At 42.7% G+C, this 24,419-nt stretch overlaps 1 protein-coding gene across 2 annotated transcripts in view; it reads left to right on the forward strand.

Moving 5' to 3' along the window:
* The first annotated feature begins 4,419 nt into the window (after positions 1–4,419).
* LOC102933320 (macrophage mannose receptor 1) overlaps positions 4,420–24,419 on the forward strand; it is a 55,392-nt gene continuing 35,392 nt past the window's right edge. The window contains exons 1-11 of one of the 2 annotated variants that reach the window (XM_043541278.1): positions 4,420–4,619; positions 5,600–6,001; positions 7,799–7,981; positions 9,218–9,382; positions 9,714–9,827; positions 13,755–13,898; positions 14,719–14,901; positions 15,112–15,269; positions 19,959–20,072; positions 21,612–21,727; positions 22,811–22,959. In XM_043541278.1, the coding sequence (XP_043397213.1) occupies positions 4,559–4,619; positions 5,600–6,001; positions 7,799–7,981; positions 9,218–9,382; positions 9,714–9,827; positions 13,755–13,898; positions 14,719–14,901; positions 15,112–15,269; positions 19,959–20,072; positions 21,612–21,727; positions 22,811–22,959 (1,789 nt within the window). In that variant the 5' untranslated portion in view covers positions 4,420–4,558. The remainder of the gene's footprint in view (positions 4,620–5,599; positions 6,002–7,798; positions 7,982–9,217; positions 9,383–9,713; positions 9,828–13,754; positions 13,899–14,718; positions 14,902–15,111; positions 15,270–19,958; positions 20,073–21,611; positions 21,728–22,810; positions 22,960–24,419) is intronic. The other variant, XM_037890798.2, reaches the window with a different exon arrangement.

Consider the following 24,419-nt stretch of genomic DNA (forward strand, 5'->3'; position numbering starts at 1 on the left):
TCATTTCCTCTTTTTCTGCAAATGTGTCCAGATTTTAAGGGAAGGTGGTGCATCTGAGTACTATGAAAGTAAAGATTTCCTGTCCCCTAGGCAGATGCTGCTGATAGAACATGCTGAATCATTGCTATGCCCAGTAACCCTCTTCCCAGGTCCAGGTTTTAGGGCCCCACTTCACTCAATGGAAGGTAGATTTAGGCTCTGCCACTGCTACCTCCCTGAAGTGCTGCTGCTGGAGACCTGTGCTGCTGGGGTTTGTGCTTAGGGTTGCCAACTTTCTATTTGCAGAAAACCAAACTCCCTTGGCCCCCCCGCCCCACCCCTTTTCCGAGGTCACACCTCCTGCTCACTCCATCCCCCTCCCTCTGTCGCTTGCTCTCCCCCACCCTCGCTCACTCACTCATTTTCAGCGGGCTGGGGCAGGAGGTTGGGATGTCGGTGGGGGGGGGGGAGGGCTCCGGGTATGGGCTCTGGGATGGGGCTGGAGGTGAGGGGTTTGGGGTGCCGGAGAAGGCTCTGGGCTGAGGCAGAGGGTTGGAGTGTGTGGGGGGGGGTGAGGGCTCCAGCTGGGGGTGCGGGTTCTGGGGTGAGGCTTGGGTTTGGGGTGCAGGAGGGGAATCTGGGCTGGGGCAGGGGGTTGGGGTGCAGGAGGAGGTGGGGTTGCGGGCTCCTGGCAGCGCTTACCTCAGGTGGCTCCCAGGAAGCTGCCGGCATCTCCCTCCGCCTCCTAAGCAGAGGCGTGACCACGTGGCTCTCCTTGCTGCCCGCACCTGCAGTCACCACCCCCTCAGCTCCCATTGGCTGTGGTTCCTGACCTGTGGGAGCAGCTGAGCTGGCACTGGGGGTGGGGACAGTGCGCAGAGCTCCTGTGGCTGTCCCTCCAACTAGGAGCCAGAGGGAGATGCTGGCAGCTTCCCGGAAGTCACTCGTAGCTGGGTAGGGAGCCTGCCTGTGCTGCCGACTAGCATAACTATCAGCATAACTTAACGACCCAGTCAGCAGTGCTGACTGGAACCGCCAGGGTTCCTTTTCGACCAAGCATTCCAGTCAAAAACTGGACACCTGGCAACCCTGTGGTGGCAAAATCAAGTATAGGCCCTGAGGTGAAAGACCCCCTAATATTTCTATTTATTTGTTATTAGCATCTCTCTACAGATCCTTGGTGCCTTTTAATATTAGCAACTACTTCTCCAAAAACTAATCAATCTTCAGAACAGGGTTCACTTTCTCATCCCCCACTGTATTAATGTGCATTCTGTTACTATAAACCCCCTCTCTTGGCTTCTGTTCTGTTGGGGCTGTCTGGGACACTTGACATCCTGTGCACCAGGCATGAGAATGGGAGTGATGGCAGAGGTTCTACTTTCGTACAACTCTCCAATTTCCTCCCACTGTCATCACCCAGTTGCTTCTTGTGCAACTTCTGCTGGCTCTGCCCCTTGTAGAAGAAACAGAAAAACACCTGACTAAGGAGATAGTGATTGTACTAGAAAAAGAGGGCCTTAATCAGGGGCCTCCAAAATAACCCAAATTACAATATCATATATATTACACACAAAAGTTATGCTAAAGGAACATTACAATTGCAAAGCTGAGCATTGTTCGCCCTTATTTTGAGTGCCTGGGGCATATACATTATGATACAATCTTTAATTACATGTATACATACTACTTTTTCCAGCCACTCATAGCCTCTTCCATCCACTGACTCCCAGTCTCCTGTTCCCTGCCCACCCCCATTTCCCTGCCCAGCCAGTCCCAGGCTCCCCTCCTCTCAGTCCCCAGTCACCTTGTCCAGCCCATCCATATTCCCATCCACCTCCAGCTTCCAGTCCAAGCTTCTCTTCCCCCACACCTGCCAGCCTCCAGCCCCATCTATCAACCCCCCCGCCTCGGCTCCTTATCCCATTCTATTCCCTGGTCCCTCCTCAGGGCGTGAGTCATGTCAGAATGCTCCAGAACACCATTCCAGCATTGCCGGAAGGGGCATTTCTTTACGACCAGCACTATTGCTTATGAATGAGAGTTCTTGAAGTACCAGAAATGCACTGCCCCTCCCTGATCCGGCTCTTCTCTCCTCTGCATTTGTCAGGTGGCTTGCTCCTCCCGGCTTCCTGGGACAGGAGAGAGAACACTGAGAGCACAGGACTGAAAGGCTCCCTGTTCTCAGTTCTGGTGCCCAGTACCACCACAGGCTGCAACCATAGATGCCGACTCTGTGGGTGCTCTGGGGCTGGAGCATCCGCTGGGAAAAATTAGTGGGTGCTCTGCACCCACCGGCAGCCAAGCTCCCCTCTCTGCCCCTTCTCACCTCCACTCCACCTCCGCCTCCTCCCCTGAGTGTGCCACATCCCCGCTCTTCTGCCTACCTCCCAGCGTTGCCGCCACCAAACAGCTGTTTGGCAGTGTAGCAAGCTCCGGGAGGGAGGGGGTAGGAGCAGGAACGTGGCACACTCAGGGGGGGAGGTGGGGAAGAGACGGGGCCAGGGTGAGGATTTGGGAAGGAGTTGGAATGGGGTAGGGAGGGGGTGGAGTTGGGGTGGGGACTTTCGGGAAGGGGTTGGAATGAGAGGGGGGCCAGGGACAGAGTGGGGTCGAGCACCCACCGGCGCGAGCAGACGTTGGCGCCTATGCGTGCAGCAGCCAGGAACAGCAATTTCAGGGAAAGTCCTGCTTGGTACCTGTAGTCTCAGGATAGAGCATGTTTACTGTAGGCAGAATCTTCTTGAACCTTTGCAGTTAAATTCTTCCAAGTCTCTACTGAGCATGTGTGAACTGAGATTTTTCAAAGACTTATCACTTTCAAGTTCCTTCTCCAAAGCCTGGAGGCACTTGAGCTTTTCAAAGAGTAGGTCGCAGGAATTTTTTTAATATGACTAAACAATATATTTACCTAACCTTGTTCTAAGAAATGGCTGAACCCTTTTGTTGGAAACTTTCAAACAAAGAAGCAAATAACAGACACCCAGCACAGAACTTTTCAAACCAAATGGTTAGAGTATGGCAAAGTTATAAGCAAGTGAAAATAGGGTCTTATTAATAGAAAGTGTCAGGCATCCTCAGTAATAGCTTGTAACCCCACCTGTACTTATTATATATATTATATATTATTATATATTTTAAAGGGAGCAAGTGTTTAGAAAAGTGAGCCACTCTTCTAAAAACTGAGGTTGGTGCATATGGCATTGCTTTAACTCTCCTAATGGAAATTTTTGTTTGGGAATTGCCTCTAATTTTCAAAAATAGGAAAATAAACTTTCTTTCTTTCTTCATAACTTTACCTTAGAGTGAAAATTCCTAATCAAAATGTATTTAGCTGAAAAACTCAGCTAGACAAGGACAGGTCATGTCCCTCGGTCACTGTTCAAAGATAAAGCTCAAAGGAAGGGCATGTACAGCTTTTAGAACTCTGTAGTCTCTCACCTGAAGAGTCTGAATTGCAAGCACCTGCTCCCAGCAGCCCAATAATGTAAAACTACCTTTACCGTGACCTATATAGGGCCTACCATCTTTTCATAACATTAAAGCCCCCCAACTCCTGAAGATTCCTCAGGCAATGCCACTTTGTTGGAGCTCTACGGTTTTTCTATGAGGCAGTGATCTAGCTGCCCTCTAGAACATAAGAACAGCCATACTGGGTCAGACCAAAGGTCCATCTAGCCCAGTATCCTGTCTTCCGACAGTGGCCAATGCCAGGTACCCCAGAGGGAATGAACAGAACTGGTAATCATCAAGTGATCCATCCCCTATCACCTATACCTATTCCCAGGCTCTGGGAAACAGGCTAGGGACATCATTCCTGTCCATCCTGACTAATAGCCAGGAGGGCTATTAGCACTATCACTTGAAACCCCACCAAATTTCTAGCTGGAGATCTGATATTGTCTCTGTGGGTTCCCCCCATGGCTGCTACTAAGGTAGTCATCAGCCTCCTGGCTCCTGTGAGAGCATGGGCAATGAAGCCACGGAAGGGCCAGTTGTCAATGAAGACAGCTCTTGCTTCTGTAGATTTCCTCTTTTCTATGAATCTGCAGGGCTGGGAATCCTCAGTCCCTGCTCACTCCAAGGTCACATCAGCTTTGAATTTCATATTCTCTAAAAAGTGTGATGTTGGACTAATGCTTTTTCTCTTAAGTTAATGATGCGCATTTACAGACTCATCTCTGCTTCCTCTTTCTCCCTCTCCTGGTCTTTTTTACTGTATTCTCACTAGAATGCTGATTGGCTTAGTATCCCAGAAAACTACCCTTGTGTGACAACCATGTTCCCAGAAATCCACAATGAACTGCAAACACGAAGTGTGTGATTGACATTTCTGTAGAAGAACACACTCTTTCAACCCTAGAGAAATTAGCTTACGGATGCAAAGTTCTTACAATAAATGTCACATGGGACAGTATAGTTCCCTATTTAAAGCCGAGAATTTCCCTTTTTTCACCAACTCTTGCAAACTAAGGAGTACCTGCTAATCTGTCTCATTAGGGAAGGATTTTCTTATGAGGCACTGATTAGAGCTCATTGTTGTTTTTGGTGAAGGGAAGAAGGGAATGAAACATTTGCGATGTCTGTCTACCTGCTCCTGATTTTTCTTTCCCTCGTCACGACATCAATTCAATTGCCAGGTAAGTTCCTGTCCTGCCTTTTTTTGAAGTGAGGATAAAAAAGTGCTTCTCTTTTCGTCCTTTCCTTAGTTATTTTCTCTTTGGGGCAGAGTGAGATTATTTATTTAGTTATGCTCTATTTATTAGCCCTAATTTAAAACAGCTTCACTCAGTTTTGGTGGCATCTGGAGTCCTCAGATTTCCTTTATGGCATATAATCGGGTTTTAGACCAAGATATGGGTCAGAAACTGTGCGGGTAAATTTGGTCAAAGGCTGGGGGGTAATGCGTCAATGCTAATTCTTTAAGATAAATCAGGTGCCTTTGATACCATTGACCATGAGGAGCTGTTGCTATGCCTACATCCGCTAGTGGGGTGGACTAAGTCGTTTCTGAATGACATCAGTCCTTTCTTTGAGAGAGGTTCCCAGAGGGTGGTGTTTTGCTATTGCTTGTCAGCCCAAAGACTCCCTTGAGTCTCTCAGATGGGATACTTCATGATTTTGTGGTGACGTGCATCTGATGAAGTGAGCTTTAGCTCACGAAAGCTTATGCTCAAATAAATTTGTTAGTCTCTAAGGTGCCACAAGTACTCCTTTTCTTTTTACACTAATTAATGTCTCTCTCTCCTGTCTGGTGACTGACACAGCTATAGAGGCTTGCAATGCAAATGCACAGGTATGACCTCACAATATGGGATACTGATGTACTAAGTGAGATCAATGCATGCAGAACTTACAAGCACTGAATAAAATCTAAACACTCAGCATATTTTTATAATACTAAATTTATTTTAATAATACACACAAGGGAGCCAGCCTAATTCCAGCTACGTATCTGTCAGTATCCAAGTGAGGCATGGGACCTTGGCATTACCTGGCACCAGCTTTGCCACCATCACAACAGCATCTTTCACTGCAGGAGGCTCAAATGTCCAATAAGTGACCAGCTTACCTCCTATTACAGCCTTCGCCATATATTTTTTCTCATTTTGTTTTACAGGTAGTGGAATATTTTTAATACACAATGAAGACCATAAGCTCTGTGTAAAAGCTCAAAACTCTAACTCAGTCATAATTGCCACTTGCAACCAGGATGATGAGTCACAAAAATTCAGGTGGGTCTCTGGCCACCAGATTCTGAGTATGGCATTCAAGTTATGCTTGGGAGTGCCTTCAATGAAAGACCAGGCTGCAATCACTCTGTATCCTTGTAACAAGACAAGCGAACTCCAGCAGTGGGAATGCAGAAATGAGACCCTTCTCGCAATCCAAGGGGAAGATGTATTTTTCAACTCTGCCCATGGAGAGGAAAGGAAAGCCATGCTGTCCAAAGGATCAGGCTCGTGGAATAGATGGAAGATCTATGGAACTACAGAAAGTTTGTGTTCTCAGGGCTATGAAGGTAAAGTTTTGAAAATTAATCTCTTTATTCTGAACGAATTTACCTGTGTAGCTATTAGAGTATTTTGCTTTCAATGCACCTCACCTTACCATCATTCCATGCACAGAACTACGATTGGCTCAATAGCAGAGCTGACTCCAGGTAGAGAACAAAATTGGACCTTTCAAGAACTGACCTTGGCAAGGGCAATTCCAAGTGCCAATTGAAGTACATTAATGTTAGACTCCTACATTGTGTCAATCCGTATATAGGGAATGATTATTCTATTTGTACAACGATGAAAACAAAAGATCTGTGTATATATTGGTATCAGCTTGGCCCTTCGTGGAAGAAATGTGGAATTACATTGTATTTAATGTCCTAGGGTTGATATAACTTAATCTATTCAGTCGTTGCCCATGGAACATTACATTCGAGTAACTGGATGTGAGACCCAGCTCTTCCTGAGTTCAATTGCATACATGGTGGGCCAACAGCATACGAAAAGGAGTTTCACTTTATGATCCCTATTCACTCACTATGTATGCGTTTATAAGGGGAAAATACATTTAAAGGTGAAGTGAAATAATGTTTGTCAAAATAATAATTAAAACTTAAATCCTAAGGACCTGAAGTTTACTGTACAAAGAAACATATTTTAAAATGGATTCGGAAAAAATACGTTTTTTTTTTCTGCTTATCCCAGAAGTCTTAGCTTTGGAGGGGCAATTTTCACCTACTACAGTTGGTGTGACAGTCTGCTATAAACAGTGAGAGCATGCCTGAGCCTGTTCTTGGCTGCTCCAGCTGTTCTTTCTGCTCCCATGCTTTCAGAGGCCTGGAGTTAAAGTTCAGAGTTATGTCATTAATTTAACAGTAAAGATCATTTCAATAACGTTTAATTACCAACAAGCAAACATTAGAAGTCAGGTGATTTGGAATTGAGGTTGCACTTAAACTAACCTCGGAACTTTGGAAATTCTTCCCCTTTAGCAACAGCATAAGAAGTGGAAATAATTACAAGAATTTTCTGTATTGAACAGCTAGATTGTAACTAGAGGAGTAAGGGGGAATAAAAACCATCCCCATCAGGTCTCTCTTTGGGCGACCCAACTCTTGGCTCCAGTCACAAAGAAATGAAAGGGGACTGCCTGCCTGTTTATTCCCCTCCCACAGCAAGAGGGCAAGGAGAAGGGTGCATAAGTAGGAATGGACAGAGCTTTGGCTCCACCCCACAACTGACCAACAGCCATTGCCGCTGAGCTGTGAGAGGGGTTGTCATAATTTGCTGCTAGTAGAAGCCAGCCACAAATTATGATGCTTAGAGCAAAAGGGAAGCAGTCAGTGAAGTAACTATTCCAAATGTAAGATTTAGCTACAGATTTCTAGGGTTCTATCAAATATTCCTTGACTGAAAGAAAAAAAAAATCCTCACATAATTCAAAGCAGCTATTAAATATATAACGGGTCTGAACATTTTTGAAAATCTAGCCCAGACAGAGTTACAAAGAAATATGGTAGGTTGAAATGAGTATGAAGGCCAGGCTAAAGTTGTTTGGATGAGCTTAACTTTGCACATCTCTACTTGCTAAATAACTCTTTAAAATGTAACCTTAACTAAGAATTTCCTGGCTCCCTCAGATTTGATTATGACAATGGTTTTAATGTAAGGATTTTTACTATGAAAATTAATTATATGTACTCACAGCATCAACTCCTGCTTAACTAAGTTATTTGCATGGCATGTGGTTTATGATCAAACATTTTGGTGGACACTGGTTCACAATTATTGCTATCTCTATCCATTTGTTTCCTTAGATATGTTTACATTACTAGGAAATGCCTTTGGGGCACCCTGTGTATTCCCTTTCAAGTTCAATAGTACTTGGTACACTGAATGTACAAACGATAGAAAGGCTGATAATGAACAGGGCTTCCCCTGGTGTGCAACATCTACAGACTTTGATGAAGACTCTCTGTTTGGATATTGTCCATTGAAAGGTAAATTCTTCACATTTAAAAGAAGAGCCCTGATTTAGGAAAGCAGTTTAAGCACATACTTAACCCCCTATCACTTGCAGTCCCTGCCCAGGAGGCTTATTGGGTGGTATTGGGGAGGCAGTGGCCCCTTTTGATGGACTCCCAAAGATTGGTGATGGAGGACGGAAGAGCAGCCAGGCATTCCCAGAAACCAGTGGGAGGAACTAGAAGACACGTGTTAAGGGGGAAACCAGGGCCTGGGGTTAGCTGTGGGGGTGAGGTGGAGATCAGCATACTAGGCAAGGGGGAAACATGGGGAATCGTGATAGCACACTGGGGGATGGGGCAGCAAACAGGGTCAGGGATAGATGAGATAATGAGTGGGGCAACAAATGTAGGAGCAAGGGCACATAGTGGCAGCAGCTGTCTACCTTCAGAAGGTTGGTAATTCCAGGGGCCTTACCCTCAACTTGGACATTTCTAGCCAGGAATAGAATTTTCCAGTGGGACATGAGGCAGCATTAGCATCTTTATCCCCTTTGCTGGCCTAAGGGGTGGGGAGCAGGTTCTCAACTGGTTCAGAGCAGCTATTCACATCTGTGAGGCGGGGGTGGGAGTTCTTACTGCTGCACAAGCTGAGAAATGAAACTTTCCCTCGGACTGTGTAACATCTCTGATTAAAACAGCGAGGAGTCCAGTGGCACCTTAAAGACTAACAGATTTATTTGGGCATAAGCTTTTGTGGGTAAAAAACTCCACTTCTTCAGATGCATGGAATAAATCTGTTAGCCTTTAAGGTGCCGCTGGACTCCTCGTTGTTTTTGTGGATACAGGCTAACACGGCTACCCATCTGATCTCTGATTAGCTACCTTTCCCCAGTATGCAGAGGAAAAGCAGCCAATCAGATGGAGATTTCCTCACAGATCAGTTAAAGGGGTCTGAAAACCTAGTCTACAGGGAAATCCCAATTCATAATGTTGGAAACTTGGCAGGTCTTAGGAGAGGTTCGATGGGGTAAGGCAATGGAAGTACAGAACGACAGATTATATATATATTTGGGTAGGTGTCAAAAAGTAAGTATTGAATGAATGGAGGGTGTGTAAGTGGGGCAATCGCTATGTGCAAAGCAATCTAAATATATGCAAATTGTTACTTTATGTTAATTAGAATATACTGGGGGTATGGTTTCAAATCTTGGCAGGTATGATTGATTATATTTTCAATTAACGAATACTGTGCCATTCATCTCTTTACAGACAACATTGTCGAAGACTTTTGGACTACAAACCCTTTAACAGGCACCCACTACCAGATAAACTCCAACTCGGCCCTAACGTGGCACCAAGCACGGAAAAGCTGCCAGCAACAGAAGGCAGAATTATTAAGTATTACAGAGCTACATGAGCAAACTTATCTGACAGGTAAAGCTAAATAACAAGTCAATCTCTGGCACTTTCTCATCTAAATCTACATCTATACACACAGATATACACCTGACTCGGGCATTTTTAGGAAGATGGGAGGGAACAAAGTTTATCCAACAAAATGTACATTAATATGTTCCAAAAATGTATTTCCCCCTTACCAATAACAAGGTGTTGCAGCATCTTTGTTTGATAGATGACTCTACATACCTGATTTTGTCCAAGACATGTAGTTTTCAAACTATTAGTTTTAATTAAAGCTTTGTACAGTCACTACAAAACCAATTCCGTTTAACAAATTGTCATTTTGTTTCTTTTGGTTACTTAGGGCTAACTGGCAGAGTGAATTCTGAACTCTGGATTGGACTTAACAGGTTGAATTCCAATGGTGGATGGCAATGGATTGGTGGCAGTCCATTCAGATATTTAAACTGGGCTCCAGGTAGGTGCACATCTGTTTAATGATGGTCAGTTTATGGGCAAAATTCTGCTCTTATATATGCATGGTGGGTCTAAGCTCCTATTTTCTGCTCTCTCCACATTCACAGAATTCCCATTGATGTCAATGGGACTATAAAAAAGGTAGAATACGAGAGTGCTGTGAGAGTAATTTGTCCTTGCTTTGTAATCCAAAATGAAAGAGAAGATTCCCAAACCCAGAAAGCATTTAAAGACTAAAGACCTTTGCATCTTCTTCACACACCTGATTTTCCAGTAGCGATTTTCTTACATACTATTCAATTCAGATGGAAAACTCATTAAAAACATTGAAATATCTCCTGTTTATAAACATTACATACCATACAAACTATTTATAACATTTGAACAAAGGTCTTCACAGGCCCCTGCTATATTTTTCCCCAGCTAGATTTATAATCCTGTATCTGACAGGTTTCAGAGTAGCAGCCGTGTTAGTCTGTATTCGCAAAAAGAAAAGGAGTACTTGTGGCACCTTAGAGACTAACCAATTTATTTGAGCATAAGCTTTCGTGCCATGAAAGCTTATGCTCAAATAAATTGGTTAGTCTCTAAGGTGCCACAAGTACTCCTTTTCTTTTTGCGAATCCTGTATCTGTGACATCATAATCATTTTTCATAAAGCATGTAAACTACTAACGAATCAAACATTTATTTCTTTTAAAGTCCATAATTAAATGACAAGGTAAAACACAACCACCAAATATCATACCCTCGATGCTGTTGCCACATCTGTTTTGAAACATCACTGATCTTTTTCTCTCATTTTCCCCCCATCTCAAAAAATAGTTGTTATAGGAAATTATGTATGAAATGGTTGAAAACACCTCTATTTTTACTATGTGATTGTCCATTTATTAAAATACATTCGTCTGGCAACACATGAGTGTATAACTCATAGTATGATTAGGAGTATGTATAAGAACTCATAGGATATACTGTATGACAGCAGAAAAATGTTAAATTTACATTTAAGTAGTCCTATCAGTATGCACGTCAGCTGATTTTGAAACAATATCAGATGTATAGTCCAACATGAATTAATGTAGCATTCCTTGGCTATCAGAGGGGTATGATGCCTGTGTAATGCAGAGGGACATCTGAGAGCTTTTGAATCAGGGGTGTGACCCAAAGCCCATGTCATAACCATACAGCTAAGGGTAGCCTAGAATTCCTCCTTACCTGTAAGGGGTTAAGAAGCTCAAATAACCTGGTTGGCACCTGACCAAAAGGACCAATGGGGAAAGAAGATACTTTCAAATCAAGGCGGGTGGGGGGAGGGAAGGCAGGCTTTGTTTTGGTGTGTTCTCTTGGGAAGCAGAGAAGCATCAGGTCAGAAAAATCCTTCTCCTATAAACCAATCCTGAACCAGTCTCTAATATTACAAAAATAGTAAGTAAAGCCAGGAAAGGCGTGTTAGATTATCTTTTGTTTTAGCTTGTGAATTTTCCCTTTGCTAGAAGGAGGTTTATTCCTGGGGTGGGGGTGGGGTTGTAACTTTGAACTAAGCCTAGATGGAGTTCCTCTGTGTTTGTGAATCTTTTGTTATCCTGTAAAGTTATCTTCCATCCTGATTTTACAGAGGTGATTCTTTTACCTTTTCTTTAAATAAAATTCTTCTTTTAAGAATCTGATTGGGGTTTTCAGTGTCCTTAAAAACCCAAGGGTCTGGTTTACCTATTTGGTTGGTATATTATTCTCAAGCCTCCCAAGGAAAGGGGGTGAAGAGGCTTGGGGGGAGGGGTACATATTTTAGGGAACAGGAACTCCAAGTGGTCCTTTCCCTGATTCTTTGTCTAAATCACTTGGTGGTGGCAGCATACTGTTCAAGGACAAGGTGGAATTTGCGCCTCGGGAAGTTTTTAACCTAAGCTGGTAAAAATAAACTTAGGGGGTCTTTCATGCCGGTCCCCACATCTGTACCCCAGAGTTCAGAGTGGGGAAGGAACCCTGACAGATGCCCACGCAATGCAGAGGGACATTTGAGAGCTTTTGAATCAGGGGTGTGACCCAAAGCCCATCGAAGTTAACGTGAGTCTTTCCAGTGACTTCAGTATGCCTTGGTTCTGGCTGCAGGTGCATGGTGAAAGGTGAAGTAGAAATACCTATGAACAGTTGGTATTCTTTACAAGTGTCCACATGGTGCAGGCACCACCTCCACCTTCCATGGAGCCCTAGTTTGTGGTAGGAAAGGAGGGGAAAGGTGGGCATGGTGAGGGTAATTGGGGCCCAGAACACCAATGGGCAGTACTTTGTGCAAAAATTGCAGGAGTAACTAGAGCAACATCCTTGTAGCAGCATGTAATCAGGAAGGAGTTGAAGTTTCTGTCACAGCTCCCTCTTTCGAAACTAACCAGGATGCTGTATTTGGGTCCCATACACTGGGCCCATGTGCTTTAAAGCTTTTCTGTGTCTGAGTAGAGTATAGGCACTGCCTCTGGCTCACGGTTTCTCAGCATACTCTCAGGGTGCAGATGATCTTTTAACATCCCCTTCTGAAAGCTGAAATCTCATTGTCCAAGTGCCCTCGGCTCTAAAACTCATTAGCTGTTGTGCCCCTGACTTGCTAGCTGCTTAAGCCCACCCTTCCCAGAGCCCCAGCCTTGTGGGCCCTCTGGCTTACCATTTACTTCTTCAGGGATGATATTTGATGCAAACTGACCCAGGGTTTCCAAAATAATTAGCTGTTACTTTAGGCAGCTCAAAAGAAGTACAGAATCATGCAAAACAAGATACAGCTAAATTCCATTTCCTCCCTCAGTTTCCTCATCACTCTTGAGCATTCTTTGGGATTTGGGTCACTGTTTTCTAAGGAGTCCCTAGCTGTTTTTAAAGGGCTGTCCCAAGACTTCAGTCTCTTTGTTCCCTTCTGGGGAAATACCACTGCTCCAAACCCTACTCCCTGTCGACCTCTTGGAATACCTGGATTATGCCAGGTCAGGTACCTCTGTTAGTATACCCATTGGCCTGCCAGAACACAGTCACTAAAATGTTAGTGTCTTCTTTCTTAGTTAGTTAATGTCTTATTCTGTAGCTTCTTCCAGACAGGGTGTGTGATAAATGGCATGGTCCTTGTCAGCCCCTGGCTGGTTTGCTACACATTGCAGGTTAGCATTGTACATACATAGGGCTCATAAAATCAATGAGCATTCATAAGTTCTACATCAATAAATCCCCCAAATCAGGGTTGCCATTTCTCAGATATTTATCTTTTGCCTTAGGCTCTAGTATATTTCCTCAGCATGTCTCCTCCCATTTATGGCCAAAGTGGGATAAGGTTCATAAACTGTAGATGCTCAAAATTTTCAAATCAGCATATTGCCTCTGACTTGTGAAAATATATATATTTGGTCTATCTTTTATATTATAAAAATTAATCCAACTTTCTTCATAAATACAATATACTGAGTTTCCTCCTGGACACTGTTTCCCTGGGATTTCTAAAGGTCAGAGAGAGCAAGTGTGATAAACAGCATGATTGACACATTGGAATTGAATCAGGGACCCCCAGAGCTAAAGGTATGGGTTGCTGCAGCTTGAACTAAAGCTTGCTACGTAGGGTTGTAACAGACTCATATTCCCTGCAGATGGGGCTCAAAGCGGGACTGTAACACACACTCATCAGTGGGTTAAATGTGGAACTATATAAGAATATCCAGTTGTAGTTGGACTGTTTGGACTAATAGACAATAACTTTATAGCATCAATGTTGTTGGTCAGCTAAGTAATTGTCATCTAATCTTTTGTCCTTAAAGTGATGATTATTAGCAAATAATATGGCAATGAATTTGTAAGTGCACGAAGACCCCCAACAGATTACTCCTTTGGTTGGTGAGATGAAAATGTACAGTGTTAATATAGAGATTCTCTGCTTTTTGTCTATTTCTCAAAGGAAGTCCCTCTCTCGAGTCTGAAAAAATCTGTGGAATGCTACAGTCTCGGAATGGTAAATGGGAAAACCAGCAGTGTGATCAGAAACTTGGATACATCTGTAAAAAAGGAAATTCCTCTTTGGATTCCTTTATTATACCCTCAGGTAGGCTGGTCAATATAAATAAAAGCTATTTATTCAAACTCTATAGAATGTCCTGCAATGAGCAAAAGATAACAAGTAATGCATCTTTCTACAATGCACATAACCTTCTGTCTCAATTGTCAAAACCAAATTGTTAGGCCTGTTGGTCAGTTGTAAACAGGTGTGGAAGAATTCCATGATGTCAGTTCTCTGTAGGTGTCTCAGTGTTGCTCCACTAAGGCCACTTTGAAAAAGTTCCAGGAACACAAGCTCCTCAGAGGGCAAAGGCTCCTGCCCTGGGGGAACTAATCAGGACCTGAGTCCCTTGCATGTATGCTGAAAGCTGCAGAATATATTAGAGGGACAATGTACTGCATCAGGGGTGATCTGGAATGGATCCTGCACCTGGCCTCTGAGACCCATTGGATACATCTACACAGCTATAAAAAACCTGCTGCACCAAGTCTTCAAACCCAGGTCAATTGACCTGGGCTCATGGGGCTTGGGCTGCGGGACTAAAAATAGCATAGATGGTTGGGGTCAGGTTGGAGCCCACGTTCTGAGACACCCCACCCCCCTCACAGGGTTTCAGAGCTTGGGCTCCCACCCAAACACAACTTCTACACTGCAGTTTTTAGCCCTACAGCCCAAACCCAGTGAGGCAGAGTCAGCTGGCTCAGGCCTGTCGTGGCTGTACTGTGGGTCTTTCATTGCAGTGTAGATGCATTCTGCCCTACTCTGGCAGGATGGGTCATGGCCTGCCTATGTAGCTGGAACCCTTCATTCCCACCTCTTTCGATTGCTCCTCTGAATAATTGTTTGAAACTTTTTTTTCCTTTAGGTGACTTTAAGCCTATTAAATGCCCCAGTGGATGGATCCCCTATTCAGGTCACTGTTATATGATTTACAGAGCACCCAAAATATGGAAAGATGCTTTATCTTCCTGTAGAAAAGAAGGTGGAGATCTGGCGAGTATCCACAATATTGAAGAATACAGCTTTACAGTGTCTCAGCTTGGGTACAGTGAGTATTGCTACAGGGCAGTATTTTACCTGCATACATATTTATAACGTAGCCATTATCAATTCTGCAGTTCTGACAATGATGTTAACGTAAGATCTTAAAGTCCAAGAAGGCAGATCCACCTTCATTACTCAGTCAGGAATGGACATGAAATTTAATAACACTATTCAAAGATGGGGGCAAATATATAACTGCTTCTTATGTTTTTAGAGCCTACAGATGAATTGTGGATTGGTTTGAATGACCTCAAGATTCAGATGTATTTTGAATGGAGTGATGGGACTTCTGTGACATACACCAAGTGGCTACATGAAGAACCATCCCATGCGAACAACAGGAAAGAAGATTGTGTCATTATGAAGGGAGAGGTAAAATAATGCAATTATATCTACTATTGGCTTGTTTTCTTTCAAAGGGTACGTCTACACTGCAGCAGGTAGCGTGCGTCCCGGCTTGGGTACACAGACACATGCAAGCTCTTCTCCAGCTAGGAGACTAAAAAATAGCAGTGTAGCTGGCGGTAGCCTGGGCAGCAGCTCAGACTAGCTGCCTGAGTACAAACCTGCCTGGATCCCCTGGATACGTGCTTGTGTAGCTAGCCCGAGCTGCTGCCTATGCTACCCCCATCTACACTGACATTTTTAGTAAGCTACTGTGTGTCTATCTGCCCCAGCTGGGAAACATGCTGCCTGCTGCAGTGATAGTGACGATGAAATGCTAAGGGAGATTAGAGAGGCTATCAAAATAAAGAACTCACTAATAGTGGGGGATTTCAATTATCCCCATATCGACTGGGTACATGTCACCTCAGGACGAAATGCAGAGACAAAATTTCTTGATACTTTAAATGACTGCTTCTTGGAGCAGCTGATACAGGAACCCACAAGGGGAGAGGCAACTCTCGATTTGGTCCTGAGTGGAGCACAGGATCTGGTCCAAGAGGGAACTATAACAGGACCGCTTGGAAATAGTGACCATAATATAATAACATTTAACATTCCTGTGGTGGGAAGAACACCTCAGCAGCCCAACACTGTGGCATTTAATTTCAGAAAGGGGAACTATGCACAAATGAGGAGGTTAGTTAAACAGAAATTAAAAAGTACAGTGACTAGAGTGAAATCCCTGCAAGCTGCATGGACACTTTTCAAAGACACCATAACAGAGGCTCAACTTGCATGTGTACCACAAATTAAAAAACACAGTAAAAGAGCTAAAAAAGAGCCACCGTGGCTTAACAACCATGTAGAAGAAGCAGTGAGAGATAAAAAGGCATCTTTTCAAAAGTGGACGTCAAATCCTAGTGAGGTAAATAGAAAGGAGCATAAACACTGCCAAATTAAATGTAAAAATGTAATAAGAAAAGCCAAAAAGGAGTTTGAAGAATAGCTAGCCAAAAACTCAAAAGATAATAACAAAATGTTTTTTAAGTACATCAGAAGCAGGAAGCCTGCTAAACAACCAGTGGGGCCCCTGGATGATCGAGATACAAAAGGAGCACTTAAAGACGATAAAGTCATCACAGAGAAACTAAATGAATTCTTTGCTTCAGTCTTCACTGCTGCGGATGTTAGCGAGATTCCCAAACCTGAGCCGTCTTTTGTAGGTGACAAATCTGAGGAATTGTCACAGATTGAAGTGTGACTAGAGGAGGTTTTGGAATTGATTGATAAACTTAACAGTCAAGTCACTGGGACCAGATGTCATTCACCCAAGAGTTCTGAAAGAACTCAAATGTGAAATTGCGGAACTATTAACAATGGTTTGTAATCTGTCCTTTAAATCATCTTCTGTACCCAATGACTAGAAAATAGCTAATGTAACACTAATATTTTAAAAGGGCGCTAGAGGTGATCCCGGCAATTACAGACCGGTAAGTCTAACGTCAGTACCGGGCAAATTAGTTGAAACAATAGTAAAGAATAAAATTGTCAGACACATGGAAGAACATAAATTGTGGCGCAAAAGTCAACATGGTTTCTGTAAAGGGAAATCATGTCTTACTAATCTATTAGAGTTCTCTGAAGGGGTCAACAAACATGTGGATAAGGGGGATCCAGTGGACATAGTTTACTTAGATTTCCAGAAAGCCTTTGACAAGGTCCCTGACCAAAGGCTCTTACATAAATTAAGTTGTCATGGGATAAGAGGGAAGATTCTTTCATGGACTGAGAACTGGTTAAAAGACAGGGAACAAAGGGTAGGAATAAATGGTAAATTTTCAGAATGGAGAGGGGTAACTAGTGGTGTTCCCCCAGGGTCAGTCCGAGGACCAATCCTGTTCAACTTATTCATAAATGATCTGGAGACAGGGTAAACAGTGAGGTGGCAAAGTTCGCAGGCAATGCTAAACTGCTCAAGATAGTTAAGACCAAAGCAGACTGTGAAGAACTTCAAAAAGATCTCACAAAACTAAGTGATTGGGCAACAAAACGGCAAATGAAATTTAATGTGGATAAATGTAAAGTGTAATGCACTTTGGAAAAAATAACCCCAACTATACATACAGTATGATGGGGGCTAATTTAGCTACAACTAATCAGGAGAAAGATCTTGGAGTCATCGTGGCTAGTTCTCTGAAGACGTCCACGCAGTGTGCAGCAGCAGTCAAAAAAGCAAACAGGATGTTAGGAATCGTTAAAAAAGCGATAAGAGAATAACATGGAGAATATCTTATTACCCTTATATAAATCCATTGTATGCCCACATCTTGAATACAGCATACAGATGTGGTTCCCTCATCTCAAAAAAGATATATTGGCATTAGAAAAGGTTCAGAGAAGGGCCACTAAAATGATTAGGGGGTTGGAACGGGTCCCATATGAGGAGAGATAAAGAGGCTAGGACTTTTCAGCTTAGAAAAGAGGAGACTAAGGGGGGGGGGTATGATAGAGGTATATAAAATCATGAGTGGTGTGCAGAAAGTGAATAAGGAAAAGTTATTTACTTGTTCCTATAATAGAAGAACTAGGGGCCACCAAATGAAATTAATGGTCAGCAGGTTTAAAACAAATAAAAGGAAGTTCTTCTTCATACAGCGCACAGTCAGCCTGTGGAACTCCTTGCCCGAGGAGGTTGTGAAGGCTAGGACTATAACAGGGTTTAAAAGAGAACTGGATAAATTCATGGAGGTTAAGTCCATTAATGGCTATTAGCCAGGATGGGTAAGGAATGGTGTCCCTAGCCTCTGTTTGTCAGAGGGTGGAGATGGATGGCAGGAAAGAGATCACTAGATCATGACCTGTTAGGTTCGCTCCCTCTGGGGCACCTGGCATTGGCCACTGTCGGCAGACAGGATACTGGGGTGGATGGACCTTTGGTCTGACCCAGTATGGCCATTTTTATGTTCTTACACATAGCCAGCCTAAGTGATTATTGTGGTTTGACTCATTGTCCAAGAGCAAGGGTACTAGTCTGAAGCCAACGACGTCTGAAGTAATCATGTCTGGAGATTTAGGTTTTGTGAAAATCCAGCTCTCAGGCCCTGATCCTGAAAGTCTGCATTGTGAGCATGGAGGCAATACACGGGTACAAGTAAGGTTTAACATGATGGGTCATGCTAAACCTTAGGCTAAGGCTTTGTCTGCTCTAGGGAAGTCGATTAAAGAGCACTGAGCATCCACTCACAAAATGTGGGATCTTCTTGATGATAAGACTCTTGGTGCAGGGACTTTCTTACTTGTCTGTAAAATATCTTGCACATATATTGTGCTTTTCTAAAAATAAATTACAACTTTGGAAGCCCATGTAGCTGGAGCCTCCTAACCAGGAAAAAGAAAAGGAGTACTTGTGGCACCTTAGAGACTAACCAATTTATGGTGCCACAAGTACTCCTTTTCTTTTTGCGAATACAGACTAACACGGCTGCTCCTCTGAAACCTAACCCGGAAAGGCACCACGTGGTTTGTGCTCAGTTTACAGCCCCTCATCATGGGTACGGTGGAGAGAGGACAACTATATTCCTATTAAATCTCTTATATTCTCACTTTACTTTGTTTTCCCCATCTTTGCTTTGCAGTTTTTAAAGAAAAAACTAAGATTTTGTTCTCAAAAACTCAGTTTGACTCATTGTGAGGTTTTCGAACTGCCACACACCCCTTTTCTTGGTTGGTGCATCCCATAAGCCTAGTTTGCCTTTATTATGTTCGCTAAGAAAAAATCTACAAGACCCAAGCCAGTAGGTCCCATAAATCCAGAAAAACATAATGTGTGTGTACATTGGGGACATTCTTCTCCATACTCTTCTACTAGATCCTAACTTGTCCTTGCAGAAGCTCCCATCTCTCTCTTGGATGAGTGTTCTTATTGTCAGGAATGTGTCATGCTGTGGGCTAGCATGGTGTATTATAGTGTCCTTTCAGTCATAGGCCACCCCAGGAAAAACTCCCTCAGGAACTAAGAACTGCTTCAGATTTTACCACATTCTGTTCTGCGTGCAAGGCACACTTCTTTGACTTACCTTTGATAATAAAGATGCAGAGCAGAGCAGAAATTAAAGAAATATTTTTTGAAAATATTTCATATTTTTTCTTCAAGGAGATAAAAGGAGAGAAAGAATCATACGTGTCATGGCAGAGACTAGTCATGTCATGTAATGCACTTCTGCAACGTGCTCAGCTACTGCACTATGAGAATAGAATAGAATAGAATAGAATAGAATAGAATGTTGATTTGCTCAGCAGTCACTGAAGCCTTCATAAGTGCCATTTAAACTCTGTGCACTCTGAGGATATGCACCCAGCACTAATAAGCTAATGAACTTTTGGACAGAGCAGCAGAGCCTCCAATGGAATTTCAAAGTTAAAGGGAGGACCTTTATTGATGGGTCATGGTAAGGAAAAAGAGAACTGTAGTCATGTGGAATGGGAGTTGAAATGACCCAAACCAAAGCTTAAAGACGGTCTGGATTCTGCCTGGAGACAGGTGAATATTCAGTCTGGTTCTTATTTCCTCTGAATCTTTTTAAGGAAAACCCTAGAAAAAAGGAATGAGGAATGTTCTAAAGACCTAATCCTCCTTCGTCACTGACATTCCTTTCCTTTCTTTGCCATGTTCAGGATGGCTATTGGGCAGATGATGTTTGTGAAAAGAAATTTGGTTACATCTGTAAAATGAAACCTTTGGCAGAAGAATCTGAGGAAGTTGAGATCATTGTCCCAGGCTGCCAGAAAGTAAGTACAAAAAAAATTATATATATATATATATATATATGGCAAGACATGAAGATCATTTGACTTATTGATTTCACTCCTTTTAAAATTATGTTGCCTTTTAGGGGGCAATCTACGATAACTGCTTTTGACAAAGCTTGTTGTTCTTACCCTAGCAAATTGTTAATTTATGCACATTGATGATTTTCAGACCACTGGGAAAAAATTACTCCCTCATTTAAGCAAAACCTGCTCGGAATATCTTTTTCAGTTACTTGTGCCTCCTTTTGTCTTTATTCTCTCTTCTCTGAATTGAGCAGACCTATGCAGTTTTGGTTATTCATGAATCATCTGCTATATATCACTTAATTATTGTTCCACTGAAAGATTTTGCATCATCCAAATGCACAGCAACAATAATTTTCCTAGAAGTCAGCTGCAGCCAACATCAATGTCTTTCTGGGACTTGCACAGCTCTGAAGGCCATGAGGTGTCATTAAAGGAGGTTGTGATGATCTCCCCCTCCCCGGGCTGCCACCTGGCACTGGGTTACCACTGAGCCCTCTGACCCACTGGCCTGGGCTCCCTCTACACTGTGCTGCTGTGACAAGTTGCAAAGCCCTCCCAGCTTGCACTGTCACCAGCATTCATATGGGTAGGGATACACCCAGCTGCATTTACATGCAGGCTCTCTAACCACCAACTTCCCAGCCTGGGGCGCCACAGCATTTCCTCAATGAGCCATTAACATTGTTTGGTCTTTTTACTGTTGCCCCTGAAAGGCTGCTTGTGGGTGTTTTCAACCTCACAACATGTTTCTGTAACACAGACATAGCCAAATTTCATAATTCCACATACGACAACAGCACACACAATCCAACAAGATATGAATGTCTAGCAGATCAAGACTTTTAGAATGAGACCTCACAAGGCATACTTTGTGCAAAACATATCCTAATTACATGACAGTGGTGAATATTGGGGTGCCAGGGTGTCTCAGATGTTTTGAAACAAATTGATAAATTAAACAGTAATAAGTGACCAGGAACAGATGGCATTCACCCGAGAGTTCTGAGGGAACTCAAATGTGAAATTGCAGAACTACTAACTGTGGTATGTAACCTATAATTTAAATCAGCTTCTGTACCAAATGACTGGAGGAAAGCTAATGTGACACCAATTTTTAAGAAGGGCTCCAGAGGTGATCCCAAACAAAAAGTCATATTTAACAGGCTTTGTATGAGAACTGTGCAGAGGTTGTGGGCATGTATTCCCGCCAACCCCGGGGCAAAATGTGCGACAGTCACACAAACACCACCATGGATTCTATTCCAGCTACTGGAGTTGCAGTCCCTACATACGTCCAGTCAAGGCATTTGTGGTCCCTACCACTGTTTGATTATCACATTATTTTTTTCTTTCATTGTTCCTTAGTTTAACTTCACGGTTGGGTACAACTTTAATATAATTTTTTAGAAGTGTAGTGGACAGTTATTGTGTGCTATGTCATTTCACAATCTGACAATAGCTCGTGTGCATGTCTGCTGTTTATGTTGACAGGGCTGGATAAGACATGGTTTTTACTGTTACTCAGTCGGACAGACATCTGCGACATTCTCAGAAGCAAAGAAAATCTGTGAAGGAAACAAAGGTTACCTAGTCACTGTGAAAGACAGGTATGAAAAAGACTGCCTTTGCTTTCAAATGTGTGAGCAGGATGGAAGACCGGAAGGAGGTTCCAAACTTGTAGTCAGTAATGACTGATGCATGTCAGGTGTCATTCATTGACTGGCAATCGCATTGTGGAGTTGAACAAGATTGCACCAAGGAGTGTCACAAGGAACATCAGAAGGCAATTGTACTATCAGTCCTTGTTTTAACAAAAAAGTAAAAGATGGTCAAGCTCCTGTTACTACCTATCTGCAGTACTGCCAACCCCCAAAATTAAAAGGTCAGCAGTCAGGCCCACCAAAATCATAAGATTGGCTTAAAAAGTAAAATCTGAAAAATAATACATTTTGGGTACTATTTATTTCTCTTCCAGTTTTTGAGTCTTTGAGGTTTAAATTTTCAATCTTTTATCTGGAGGGCTAGACCCTTTTTTATTATTCTATTTAATAAAAGTTGAAATTCTCTCATAACATAATGACTCCAGAAGCTGGGGCTTATCTCACGACTCATGATAAAATTGCAGGAGTTGGGGACACTGTATCTGTCCATATAAGGGATGCATACAACACCCATCACCTTGGTGTCGCAGCATTTTATGTACTAGAGTGGTACTGTGACATGCTTGATGCCACATTAACTTAGAAAAGAGTCTCAGTCCTGTGACATAAAATGGAGACCATGGTTCTTGAATACCACCTGGGGCAGCTATTCTATGACATAAAATGTTACCTTTGAAAAGTATTAGGCTTTAGTTGAGGAACTGCTTGTAACATGTAAGAAACAAAGACAAACCACAACACACTACAGTTAAAACTACCCTATTGTGCATTGTTTGTTTATTTATATGCTGAATAAATAAAATCTGCAAATCAACCCAAGTATTGCAGCTTAATTCTCTTTATTGCACAGTACAAAAGAGGAAAGGAATTATTGTAGATTATGAAAGTATCAACATTTGTTTAGGATATAAATTAATATGCCATTATAATATTGCCAACATTTGCATTATGACTGATTTCATGAAAAAAACAAAGTATGATAAAATCTTGGTTTAAAATTGATTTGACACTTATTATTCTCCTTCCCAGATATGAACAAGCCTTTCTGACTGTCCTGATTGGGTTCAATCCCATGAAATATTTCTGGATCGCTCTTTCAGATGTTGGGGAACAAGGGACTTTCAAGTGGGCTGATGGTGAAGCAGTTCTGTTTACTCACTGGAACTCAGGAATGCCTGGTATGCGCTGCCATGCTGTGTGGTGGGTAGCACGGGATGCATGTTTTGTCGGTTCTCTGGCAGCTCCAAAAAAAGATCAGTTTGGGTAGAACTGAATCTGAATTTTGGAAAATCGACAAAGTACATGTTTCATTTAACCCAAAACATTTTGTTTCTGGGCATTTTTAAAGGGCTAGGTTCACAAAAGAGCTAGAGGAGGAGCTGGTGCGACCTCCCCCCACCCAAAAGCCACTGGTTAGGGCAGTCACCTGGGATGTGGGAAATCAAGTTCAAATCCCCACTCTGGAGCAGGAATTTAAATCCAGGTCTTCTCCATTCTAGGTGAGTGCTCTAACCACCAAGCTGTAGGCTGTTCTTGGAAGGGGCTTTCACAGTCTCTCCTGTTGAATCTGTTCCTGGGTCAGAGGTAAAGAGTGAGAATGACTTTACAGCATGGTTGTTAGAGCACTCCCCTGGGAGGGTAGAGACTCAAGTTTAAGTCCCTACTTCAATTACTATTTAATCTTCTACTTTCATATGGCAACTTGAAAAGTAACATTAAAGGTCAATGTCCACGTTTGTTACTCAAGTTTGTCATTCCGGTGCCATGGAATGAATCAAGGCTATCCCTCCATAGATGGATCATAGAGAAGCAATTCATTAGATGTTCCATGGTTTGGATGTCCTCCTTGTTAAGTGCTTTGGCATGACCAGTGCCATCAACATGGCAACTGAACACTGATCGATGGTCTAAGAAGCAACTCAGCTGACTATTTAATTATTTATACAAATTAGAACTACTTCAGTGGGAGAGACAGAGAGAAACCCATCCCAGAATAGTGCATGAACTGATGGTTAGGGCACTCAGTGGGGACTGGGATTCAAATCCCTGCTCCAGAAAGGGGATTTGAATCTGGGGCTCCCACATCCCAGATAAGTGCACTCACCATGGGGCTAAAAGTTATAAGTGGAGCACCACCACCACCTTCTCCACTGGCTATTTTGTGAATATGCCTAAATCTCTGTGTGAATTTAGCTTAAAAAAAAGGGGGGGAGGGTTGGCCAGAACTATTCAGTGAATTCATGTTACATTTGTGAATTGTTTCAGGTCGACCGAAAATACTTTTTTCAGCAAATAAACTATTTCTTCTGAAAAACTTTGCCCAGCTGTCAGTGTGGGGACAGCACCTCTGGAAATTGGGCACAAGGTGTCACATGGTGTCTTTCTAGACATCTAAAAAGTGAGGGTCTCAAAATTAGAGAACATTTCTGAAGGTCTGCCAGCATAAAACTAAAAAATTTGCAGACTACATTATTGAAATGATTTCATTTGTACTAAAAATAAATACATCAGACTGGATATGCTAGAAATATCTTCCTAATAGACTATATGGAAATGCTGCTTCTGATGGACATTAGAATCATAGAATCATAGAATATCAGGGTTGGAAGGGACCCCAGAAGGTCATCTAGTCCAACCC

The sequence above is a fragment of the Chelonia mydas genome, chromosome 2 (genome assembly GCF_015237465.2).
Source record: "Chelonia mydas isolate rCheMyd1 chromosome 2, rCheMyd1.pri.v2, whole genome shotgun sequence".
Lineage (NCBI taxonomy): Eukaryota > Metazoa > Chordata > Testudines > Cheloniidae > Chelonia > Chelonia mydas.